We start from the raw sequence: 12294 nt of genomic DNA, 5'->3' as shown, positions 1-12294 counted from the left end.
GGAGAAAGAAAAAGTCCCCTGTAGCTGGCACTGCATTCTGAATGAGCTAAATAAAACTTCACACTCCACCTTGTAAAGAAGATGGAAAACCAGGGGAAATGGGCACCAGTTTGTTCCAGATGCAACTACATTGCTTGTAGATAAGTTTAATAAAATTGGTGGAATTTAAATGAAGATCTAGAAGAAAGCCAAATGCCAAATTCCTACCGTAGCCAGTGGAAGAGAAATACAGCTTAGCATTTCTACAGGTGAATTAAGAAAACAGTCCACATCTGTTAAATCTGTAAAGTGTTGAAGTAATTAATTACATCAGTGGAAACAGGCAGTCAAAAGTTTTTTAAAAAAGTTGATGCAAATGCAAAATTATTGAAAAGACGAATAAGAACATTTAACTTTGATCAAGATAAGCCTAATACATTACAGAAGGAATGATGATTCAGTGTACTACTTTGATGCTGGGCTGCAACTGCACAAAAGCAGTTTCCACTGGATCTCAAGGAATAATATAGCACCTTTGAAAAATGAAATTTATTTAGTGAAATACAATTGTGTGCAAAGGCTGTACAGCTTTATGATTAGGAAACACTGAAAACAACATGTACATGTGGCATCTAATTCAATGGGGTGTAGCAATTTCCAACATGGTATTTTTCCTTCCTCATCATAATTAGCCCGAGTAATTCAGTGTCAGAATATCATTGAAGCAAAGGACCTAGCCATATTTTCCTGTAAGCAACAATATCTGGCTATAATATTAAATATTTTTAAATGAATACAAAAGTTCTCTGCCCAAATTAATTTATTGGAATAAGTTTGCAACAGTTACCTACAAAACACAGCATGGATTCTGGTCTACCTTCAAACTGCTTTTTGGAGTTTCAACCTCTTCATCGCTACAAGACTGGTCCTGAGAAATGCTACGTACAAGATCATTTTGTTTTCAGGCAATCTCTGGCTTTTTTTTTTTTTTTAAGTTGGTGATGCTGGCTGCTGCAGAAACCATGAACCTGGATGGAACAGACATACCGAGATGGGACGGACACACTATAATCTGACACACTGAGAGCAATCACATGTCAAATTTAGAATTAAGGAAAACTGGTAAACCTATACCTGAACTTGTAAAGCTCTACTTGAAAACACCAGGTTAATAAACTGTCATATTATTTAACGTCAATTGTTAGACACGTTTGCTTAACAGCTGTAATATCCTGCTTGATAAGAGAGCAGGTGTTACTTCAGGCAACAGTTAGGTAATAGGCCCAGGTGAGAGTGCTAATTGTAGGCCTTAATAATGACCTATTTGGCACAAAAAGCTGCATGTAAAGAAGAAAGGCAGAGGGCCTGTTATGTCCACCCTAGGCACATTGGACCAAATCACCCTATAGCAGGGAAATTTGTAGACTTGGTGATAGGATTGTAGAGTTACTGAGTTTTTCTGCTATAGTCCCAAGAAATACCATGAAAAAAGGAAAATTAAGCATTTGTTTTTTCCCAGGTTTAAAGAAATCTATGCCACAAATAACGTTCTCAATTTTAATACTGGGAACTGTTAGTAAAGGCAAAAATATATCAGAAATGTAAATACCGTGTTAAAAAAAACCCATTTTCTTCAGGAATAGAGCTTTGCTGAGACAACAGCTTAAAGTGTCGTAACTCTTTTGCCATGTCCGAGTTCTCATTGCCACTCAAGACCTACAGTGAACTTTTGAACTGGGTGGTAAGTCTTAAAATATACAGCGTTAGGAGAGGATTTTTAGTGACATTCATGAAATTTCTAAAACTGCCAAATCATTTAGCAATTTCATATAGCATTTTGTAAATGACTTTGAAAGATCTCTTTATTAAAAATTACAAAATGTGCAGTTCAGAGAGGCCACCTGGACAACGTTCACAAGATTGGACCATAGCAGCAATGTTTCTAGTGGCTACAGGACACCCTTTGTGATTTCAGAGCACACAAGGCAGAACAGGCATGTTCTTTTGTTACAGGGACAGCAGTCTCTAATAAGGGGGAAAAAAATGAATGTGTCACAGAGTCCCAGTAAATAATTCATCATATTATAACTTACGTTTATCTTCTTTAGGAAGTTTCCCAAGCATGTCCTGTGCTTAGAGCCTGCAAGAAGCTAACAAGTTGAAGGACCAAACAAGCCTATTACAGTGGTTACTGATACAGACTAACCTCTTACATCACTGTGCTTTAATAGACCAACTTCTAGGCAGCTGCTCCGAGTCTCAGAAATTTTCTGAAATTTGACTAGTTTGCAACTTGTTGGAGGCCAGCTTTGTAATTAGTGTTGCTTGATCCTCAATTCCTTATGAAAAGATTACCAGAACAGTTTAGAATGTGTCTGACAGAGAATACAGGTAACAGACTGCAAAGGAACCAATTTGCTCCAGTCCTAGACTGAACTGGTGGTGGTGACACACTTTTGAATATAGGAAAATACATCCAAGTCCCTCAAATAATTGTAGAATAGACTAGACTAGTTCAGTTGGAAGGGACTTACAATGATCATCTAGTCCAACTGCGATGTACAGTTGGGACTAGATGATCTAGTACTAGTTCGCTGTACTAGACTGTACAGTGAACTCTAGATCTAAGGGGTGGCAGGCAGACAGAATAAGCAGAAAGTATTTAAGCAAATTAATTTCCCTCAAAATGAACTGTCAGTATCTTTCTACTGTAGTTGTATCCTGTGCACTACAAACAGGTAACAAAATCAATACAGAGGAGCGGATTTTTAGTCTTGTAATTCCATTTATTGAAGAGTAAGATATAGAAAAATAATGAGCCAGATTCTGCTACTTTCACTAGCAATTTGCTTGGCAAAGGATTGTTTTCTTCAGTGTATTATTAAGGGTATATGCATTACCCAGCTATAGATTGTAAGAGGATCAATGCTGAGCAGATCACACTCACTGAATAGTTAGAGCTTTCCCTTTTACTAACCAGCAAAAATATCACTATTTACGATGGTTCTTTCCATTTCAGCTGAAGCATCCAAAAAAAAGAGATGGACCTGTTCACTGTAACAATATTCCTAAAGAATTTTTGTTTCTAGAACTAAATAAAAGGAAACACCTTTTATTGCAGAAACAATTTTAATAAGGTCAAAGTGTACAAAACACTATCAGAACAAATGTTAGATGAACAGAAGATTAAAGAATAATTGTGGCCTCACTGGACAATGTGTATTACATACCTCATTACTCATTTGAAAGAGCACTGGGATGCCTTTTTTTTTTTCCCAACAACAGTTTTATAATTGTCCATACTACATGCTTATTCTGTCCATTCTACTGCTGCCCCAAATGCAGGAGTTGCATGTTTCAGAGGAGCCTGCAGCTAGAAAGGTTTAACTTATCTTTATTGATTCAATTCATATATTTTTTAACAAAACTTTAACATATTTTTTTTTTTAAAGCTTACTTGCAAGTCATGTTTTATAGGCAATATTCTACCACCTAGCTTTGGTAGTGGCTGATGTAACATTTTAAAGAGTATTTGCTATTCACACAATTTGCATTAGATGTTTAAAATACCATGACTGAAACAAAAGTTAATTTGTCCAAAACAACAGTCAAAGAGGCTAAAAAGATATTTTAGAACAATCATCGAAAGCCTTTACTGTATCATAGTCACTTCAAGTGTTGTAAAGCAGTTTTCCACAATCTTCAGCTTTTCTTCAGAAAGCAGGTTTTCTTGCTTCAGTTGTCCAATAAGAGCTTCCAAGGACCTGAGTCTCTTCAAAGTTTTTATCTCCTGCATTTCAAGTAGAGTTATCTTAGAGTGGAGCTTTGAAATTTTTTGCCAAAGGTGATCTCTGTCTACGTCTTGTTTGCAGTATGAATGCTCAGTTTGTAACACTTCACTTCCACCATATGCATTCATATACACAGATTTAACTGTTTCTGTCTCCTCTGTGTCAAGAAACTCTTGCTTAATAGGCAGGAAAGAACTATTTACTATTTCAGGCTTTTCTGGACTCTCGGCTGGCACAATAACAGCAATGACAGATTCTTCACTCCCACTGAACTGTTCAATAGTTTGTGTGACTGTACTCAGTAAAACTGCATTTTCACTTGCTGGCTGTACTTCAACAGAGCAGCCTACAACATGAGAATTAGGATTTTCAATTGCATAGTCAGTAATTGAACCTAAAGCATTTTTCAGTTTCAGAGATGAATTCAAGTAGTCAGGGGCTGTAAATTGCAAGACTGTAGCTGTACAACCTACTGGATCCTCTACAGAGGTGTGAACACTGGTAGCTTTCATGCTCTGGACTGCTGCTGACATTAAAACAGGATTAGGTTGATGTATATGCTGCTTAGATGAATTATCAAGAATGACACTGTCTGCCTGAAAGTCTTCTCCGTTTTGAAGCTGCAGTTTTTGAATTTGTAAAGGTTTACTCAATGCAGTTGAGCAAACTACTTCTACTTTTTCATCTACATTTTCTGCAATTACAGGATTTTTCTTTGTTGTACAAGGTTCAAGTGATACAGATGCTTTCTCTGACACTACATTTGTATTTGTTTCTTCTGGGTCTTCTCTCTCTATCTCTTGTGGGCTGTTCTGAGAAGAACCTTTTTCCTGGAGGGAAAAAAAACAAAAACAACCACCTTGTAACTAGGAAATCACTTGAGTATTAAAAAATTCGGAAAATCTCATTCTATAGCATGGTACTGCATAAGGAGTAATTTAGATGAGCACTGTTTAAAAATTACACCAGAAACCTGAAAATTCATATAAGCATCTTCCATAACTTTGCTTCAGGTCCTAAATGTTAAAATACTATTTTAAAGCTCTAAAGGCATTTTTTTTTCTTTTTCAAACTCTAAGGAACTTTACTGATTTACACAAGTCATAATAACTTTAAAAGCACTGGAAGAGAAGTGGCTACACAAATCTGTCTGACAAAGACTTGCTAGTATCTCCTATTACCACCTGAAACATTGTATTAAATATATGCATATAAAATATACACAATACAAGATTTTTGCATTAAAGATGCAACACAGTCGTTTTAGAAAGATACAGCAAATTTTTAGTCATGCGGTCTACCCCAGAGAATTTAAGAACAACAAAAAAAGATTGTGAACACAGGCTCGCAGAATAGTGCAACATATTCATGCACAATCACATAGGCTGATTTTTAAATGAGCAAGTCAATTCTGACAACTAAACTTCGCAATTCATAAAAATGGAGAACTTTTTTTTGGATGGATAGAAATCTTAGCAGAAGGATACAATTTTAACAGGACTTAAAACAGAAGTTGTTACTGAAAGAGGGGCAGTTTCAAGCTTATCCTTTTTTAGCCACCTTCTTTTCCCCTCCTCCACATAAACTATATCACCACATGATTAGATTTAAGATCAGTATCCAAACAAGCTTTTTGGTATGGCAGTCAGTGAAACAAAAATACACTAACAGTGAGTGTCTTATTTTTTTCTAGTAGGCTTGATTATGAAGAGACCAAGCTGCTGAACTTGTACTCATGTTAGGCCTGTGGACTAAAAAACAAAACCAAAAATGCCCAGAAGAAACATACAGAACAAGAAGCAACTTTAACTTTGCTAACTAAATATAGGCCAGGCAAAAAAAAAGGGGGGGGCGGTGGCTGAAAAAACAGATTATGATGGAAAAGATAATTTCAAAGTGTATGTTCATAAAAGTATGTATGTAGTCTGAAGTATCCTAAATACATTAAACTTTGTAATTCGATTTTATATGAAACTTCAGTCTTAAAAGGACTGAAAAATGTATCCAAAAGCAGAATTCATTTGGTTACCTTTATCTTTTCAAAGGTGATACTTAACATCACATCAATCTTAGGGATTTTGACAGAATGAAGTATTTCCCTTTCTCTGTTCTACCAGCAGCTGAAAAAGGCCTTCTCAGACTAAATCTTTTAACTAGAAAAATCTCTTATGAAATAAATTAGGGACATGTCCCCCAAATCCTTGCCTATCAGAACTGCCATTAAGGCTGAAGGAAAGGCACCAAAACACCTCTTAGGACAGAGCTGCTTGAAGAAAGACCTTTACTTTCATTGAAAAGCTTCCTTGTCCATTGGTCCCTGCCCTCACACTCTTACTACAGTCTTCAAAATAAAAATCCTTGCAAACTAATGTAGAATGGTTACTGATATTGAAATGCAGGCAACTAACACTGCTCTTGAGACACAAACATTCTTTATTTAGAAGAACAAATAATATGAAATGTTTCCTGAAGAATCATTAAGCATTTCTGGGAAGATATCCGTCACTTGCTCCGTAATACATAAAGCAAGGTGGTGGTGAACAATACGCAAATATTGCAAGTCTTCGCTCTCAGTTTTCCAAACCAAGGGTTTATAGACAAGTACTGAAAGGCAGCTTGGGACCTTAGCTTCTTGTTCCTCTACATTAACTCAGGAACACACTAACAAGGGATTCTTCTTGGGAATAAGGAGAGCTCTTTCCCATGTCTTTGTGAATATTCGGTCTATGTAGAAAATTTGGGTTTGGGGCAACTACAGAACCAGTGGACAAGTCAATGGATATTGTCGATTTGCTGAGGTGGGCACTGACAGGATATGACTTGATGTTTAGAAAAGTGCAGTCAGAAGCACGAGATTAAATAAAATAATGCCAGAGAGAGAAGTGAGACCCCAGGAAAGCAACTTCACAGTATCATGGATATGAAGAACTGGCATCTCTTTTCTTTTGATAGCAGGGAAGTGATGGATACATTGAAAGGAAGCATAGAATATTCTTTTTCCAAACTGGATAAATCTGTCTGGGATTTCCCAGAAATACATTGCTGATGCAAAAATAATTTAGAAAAGCCATTGGTATGTTTGTTACCTTCATAACTCTACTGTCCATCTTTGTAGGTATACTATGACTGGTCTATGGTCACACGCAAAACAAGAGAGAATGAAGAGGTGGGGAAAAGCTGACTGTTCTTTAGGGGGAAATCACATAGTTTATCTGTAATTGCACAGAAGCACAGGACAGCAAGTCCAGTTCCAAAGCTAGGGCTTCCTGTTACAGTAACAGCACAGGGAAATGAGGGATATATTGAAGCGGGTGGGGGTGTTGGAAAGAAAGATATTTCAATTTAATATAAATTGAAAGATTTTCTATTTTTATATTTGAGAGATTTATCAAGATTGCTTTTCACTCTATAGAGTCAAAAGCAGTCTGGACAACACTTGCAGCTATCCAAGAAGACAGAGAACTTCATGACTAAAAATAAATTGTTTTGTAAAATTAATTAGCCACACATTTCAGTTTCAGCAATTTAGCCTTAATTCCAGTCCTTCCATTTCTCCCACCTCCAACATGATGATCCAGAGGAAGATAGTTATGTGCCAGAAGAGAATTAGCGTACTTTTGATCAAGATTAGGTGCCTGTGTAGCACAGTATTTTTATGTAAACAATAGTACAACTCTGTGAAAGACAAAATGGGATGGTCTTTGCGGGATATCTTTAGCAGCCTACACTCCTGAGTTCTTAGGTGTTAGAAAAGTTAGGGACAGGAAAGAGAAATGTGTAATTTGAAACTAATACATTCAAAAGCCAGTGTCTATGTACAGTTAATGAAAGGACATTAAAATATTAATTAAGAGTAATTGCACAGGAAAAAATATTTAGAATCATAATATTCTCATAGGAAATTTATTTTCCCATTGAAAATTTCCTATAGGAAATTCTTCTGTAATTTCAAGTTAAGAAAGATATTGAACCTCCAGTCAAAGCATGGGAAGTTGTTCTTCCTTTACACTATAGAATCACATGCTCATTTTGTGTCAGTCCTGTTGACAAAATATTTTGATGGATGAGAATTCTATTTTTAAAATAAAATATGAATATATTACAGATAATTAGAACATGTGTATTACATAAATAGTTGGTCAGCTTTACAATAAAAAAAGACAGGAATACATTACCTCATCACCTGGGGAAGAGAAAATTGTTGGTACAGCAGTATGTTTCAAGTATCGTATACCCCATCGCACATCAAGGGAATCGGGAGTAAAATGATCACTGCACAGAAGCTGGTGCTTACTTGGAGTCCATGCATCTCGTTTCATATTCCGCAGCCATTTCTCAAGTCTCTCTTTATCATGAAGTGGGAATCTTTTTTTAAAGCAGTTGAAAAAAACAAAAACACAAAAACCTTATTTTTTTCTTTCTTCTTTTCAAATAAAGAATATCTCATTGTTCCTTACAAGTTAGTCTTTCCTTACAAAAAGATTAAAATAATCCTTTTTAAAAAATTTTAAATATGAAATGCTAATCAGGATGTCACTTACATGGTAATCCAATAATTATCCGAATTATTTCTAGTTGAGTATTTGCTCCAGAGTTCAGCAGCAGAATTTCTGTTGATTTCTGCTGGCCAAGGGCTTCAGAACCCATGGCCAAGATATTTTAAAAGGCTTGATCCTGCAACACTTGCTCAGAAAGTAGTTCTGCTGAAGTCAGATGAAATACTCTGACTTAATTTTAAAAAAGTTAGGTCTGGTCCTCATTTTAGAAATTGTATTTGTGGAGCTTTTTTGTCTTACTAGACACAATGAGTAACAAAACCTTTTGTTACTATTTTTTGTTTAACAGAGTACCTCTTAATATATGTCATACTTTGGATTATCTGCTAACTTGGAAATGTGAATATTTCCAGTGCAGGATTTAAATGCTGTTCAAAAAGTAATACACACAAATGCAAAGCTTTTCTATATTTTGTGTTTCAGCAATTAAGCTTTCTTACAGCGTTGAGAGCCCACACAACATTATGTAATCCATAACTAACTTTTCAACTGTCTAACCTACTTGAAAAGGAAAATGAAGAGTGTACACGTTCATAGAAAAAAGATAAATCAATTTTGAAAATATATGCAAACGGTCAGACAAAATACATGGGAAAGAGAACTAAATTAAAAGAAAGTGGGCGAAGATATGTAATTTACTCAATGAATCGCGATACACAAATTAAAGGCTCATTATAATGCATGTACAGTCAAGCAATTACGGTAACGGCAACATGAACATTCAGACCACTCTCGGCTCTCATCTCTTACCAGACAGATATCAGGGTATTTGAAATGTGCTCACAGATTTCTCTGGTGCATACCAAGTTTCTTTTGACTATAGCATATAACCACACACAATACATAAACCATAACTTGAATTCTGAGCACTGTTAAATGACTACTGTTAAAGCAATATTCCTTAGAATCATGAGCAATAATAATTAAAAAAAAAAATCCCTGCTTTTGGGTATATGAAACTGCAAGAGATAGATTCAGGTGGTCATTAAACCTGACCTGATCATAACTGTAGAATGTAAAAACTATTAGATGTTGGCAGTATGATGGACAACAGAAACATCCAGATGTGAACAAGTGCCAATAGAGTCTTTACAAGAGACATTTTGTTTTAGTCCCTAAATAGAAATGGAGCATTCCTAACCCCATTTCTCTTCCTTTAGCTCTTTTTTCCTTTTAATTAACAATCAGTTCTTTTGGTATTGTTTATTACCATCTGTTAATGGAACTTCAATGCATAAAAAGTTTGCTTCTGCAGTGAGGTATTCCCACACAACAGAAGCTGGGGAGAGAACCTGGAGTGCCCAGTGTCACCTGAATGCTACAAAAGACACCAGTCAGTTGGGCTACTTCTTGGCAAACCCTAGATCCTACCCTCAAACTCCTGAAGGTGCAGGTTTCCCCCAAAAGCCATACATGGCAATGACTCGCTTATGCAGGCCCATGGTGTTCCAAAACTGCAAACTTAGCTGATTTTGAGAGAAAGATACCTGAGATTCACAGGATAAATGTGCATGTCTTCACCCCTTCCCCAATCTTTTGAATTTGTTGCCATTTAAGTTTTGAAGTTACCAAGGAAACAGAGCAAGCTTTTGATGCATCTGGCTCTGAGTGTCTGCAGGAATGCAAGGAGTAATGCTAGCAAGAACACAATAACCTCTCAAGGACAGGTTAGAGGTTCAGCCTTTTCAAATCCTGCGTACTTAGATTGTGTACACCCAATAGCAGCATTATATATACAGCATGCCCCAGGAGTAATAGAGCTTAGCCTGGGATGTTACTACATAGGTCCAAAGAAGGCTCTCAAGTAAGAGGATGGCTTCTTTCAATTGAAGGTCATGTCACCAATCACACCCTCTCCAAGAAGGGCTTGAGAACATTTGCTTCCACTGCCATTACCCTTGGAACACAGCACTCTCTGCCTTCCCCACAGTCAGCCTGCTTCAGATGGAAAACTAAATAATCTGTAGCAAAAGACAATGTCTGGCAGATAAATTTATTATTTTAGCTCAAGGGCAACTTTGCCAAAACCTGCTCCTGCTCTCAATACCCCCCTACTCATCATCAGAATCTGCTCTCTGGTGTAAACAAGACACAAAAAAAGGAAAATGGAAGAGGAAGTGAATAGAATTTATTCAGGAGCTGCCACCGCTGCACAAGTCAGAGATGTGAAGAAATAAAACAAAGAAGGGCAGTTAGGCCAGCTGAGATTAGGTGACAGTTAAAAAGTTCAGAAGGGGCTCAGACCCAAAATCACAGAGCAGCAGAGGACTTCTTTGGGGTGGTAAGAGGCAATGGATTAAAACCTGCAGTTCAAATCAGTAGTAGTTGCTAATGTAGGGCAAGAGATCTCTATAAATCAAATCTCAGCGCCCCTTCTAAAGGACCACAATACTCATAATGCAGCACAATTCAATGGCTAGATAAAACAGCTGTGTTTTTGCAATCATCTTTACACTGATGCCATACATTTGAATATAAATATGTATCAGCACTCAAACTTGTTTTGATCATCCATGTGGCACTCACATTCTCTAAAGCAATATAAATAATTTATTTCCCCTCATTTTCATGATTGTTTTATGATGAATCACATATTAAGAGACATGCTGGGAAAAAGAGCTTTCCTTCAATCTAAACTAAAATCCCTTTCAAAGCAGTCTTCCTGTGGGTCTTCCTACATAGCCTTCCTGATCTTGGAATGACTACTCAGCAACTGAAACAAACTGCCTACTTAGTTTGAGATATAAATTTTACCAAAACTGACTTTGAGGCTAGCTGTGACATTTATTCTTCAAGTTTTTCTTAAATGATACAAAATTCCTTCTGTTGACAAATGCCTATCATACTTTTATTCAACAAAAATACATTAATATTTAGTTACTTGCACTGTGCTCCTCTCAGGGTTGAGAAACACTGTTTTGAACTCACTGCAACAGTACAGACGTTACTGTGGGCCTGGGATGGTGACTAATCAATCAGGTGGCCAGATAGTACTATGCAGCCACCATGAACTGGTTTTTGGCAAGCGAGCTAGTTAGCTTCCAGCTAGCTCAGCTACCTCCAAACAAATCAGCAATGCCTCTGTTCACAGCGCAGGCAATACTGAATTTTAAAGAATCAATATATGCTTCCTTTCCTACCCTGTTAGGCCCTTCACTTAGCTTGCCAGCTGTCAGATACAGGAAACTCAGCTCCTTCACCATTAAGCCAATGCCTCCACTAATGCCTGCCCTGCTGAAACACCCCTTCCACAAAGGCAGCCACGCTTGAAAAAAACGGGGTAACCGGTGCCACTCGGCTCTAACAGCTGAACAGCCTCATGGTTACAAGCGCAAATTTTGGTTTTTAGTCGAATCTCTTTGGTTTTCACTTCATGAATCCTCTGTACCTACTGAAGAGCCCTTCGACGCTGCTGTACCTCTCCCCCCCCAGCAAGTACCGGCGTCTTCGCGGGGGGGTGTGATTAAATACTCAGCCTCTCGAGCCTTTTTCCCTACACCTTTCCTCCCCAGAGACGAGAGCGTTATTTCCCTCCAGCCACTGGGGACCAGGCAGGGTTCAAAGGCGACTGCCAGCCCCTAAAGTTAGCTTTTCGGCCATTTATCCCCCCGGCTCCTGAGGGGCTGCTGCGGGCCTCGCCTCACTCGGGGCTGGCCCCTCTGGCGTTCGCCATCCCCGGGGCCAGCCCTCACCCAGAGCCCATCCCTCCCCCCGGCCACTCACGGGTAGAAGCTCAGCTTGCGCTGGTCCCTGGCGCTCTGGCCCCCTCGGTTCTTGCAGCAGGACGCGGCGCAGTACCGCGGCATGGCGGAGCGGAGCGGCCCCGCCGCGGGGCGGAACCATCCGCGCGGCGGCAGCGGGACCCGGGGGGCGGGAGTCACGGAGACAACGGCCGCCGCCGCCTCCTCCCACCGCCCCTCGCGTCAGGGGAAGAAGCCCCGCCCAGCGGCGGCAGCTGCAGCGGTGGC

The 12294-nt window shown here is 38.4% G+C and overlaps 1 protein-coding gene across 1 annotated transcript; it reads right to left on the bottom strand.

Moving 5' to 3' along the window:
- Positions 1–549: 549 nt before the first annotated feature.
- On the bottom strand, positions 550–12254 carry THAP5 (THAP domain containing 5). Its single transcript, XM_072861981.1, has 3 exons — positions 12050–12254; positions 7946–8135; positions 550–4600 (listed from the first exon to the last, which is right to left on the bottom strand). The coding sequence occupies exons 1-3, from the start codon at positions 12130–12132 to the stop codon at positions 3632–3634; spliced, it is 1242 nt and encodes a 413-aa protein (XP_072718082.1). The 5' UTR covers positions 12133–12254; the 3' UTR covers positions 550–3631.
- Positions 12255–12294: the final 40 nt, after the last annotated feature.

This window comes from Ciconia boyciana, chromosome 1 (assembly GCF_034638445.1).
Source record: "Ciconia boyciana chromosome 1, ASM3463844v1, whole genome shotgun sequence".
Lineage (NCBI taxonomy): Eukaryota > Metazoa > Chordata > Aves > Ciconiiformes > Ciconiidae > Ciconia > Ciconia boyciana.
This window is presented reverse-complemented; position numbering and strand designations above follow the sequence as displayed.

Excerpts from the sequence above, each read along its gene's own strand:
- THAP5 (XM_072861981.1), bottom strand. The coding sequence starts at position 12,132 with ATGCCGCGGTACTGCGCCGCGTCCTGCTGCAAGAACCGAGGGGGCCAG. Across the intron at positions 8,136-12,049 it reads CGCAAGCTGAGCTTCTACCC|ATTCCCACTTCATGATAAAG; the intron begins GTGAGTGGCCGG and ends CTTTAAAAAAAG. Across the intron at positions 4,601-7,945 it reads TCTCTTCCCCAGGTGATGAG|GAAAAAGGTTCTTCTCAGAA; the intron begins GTAATGTATTCC and ends TTTTCCCTCCAG.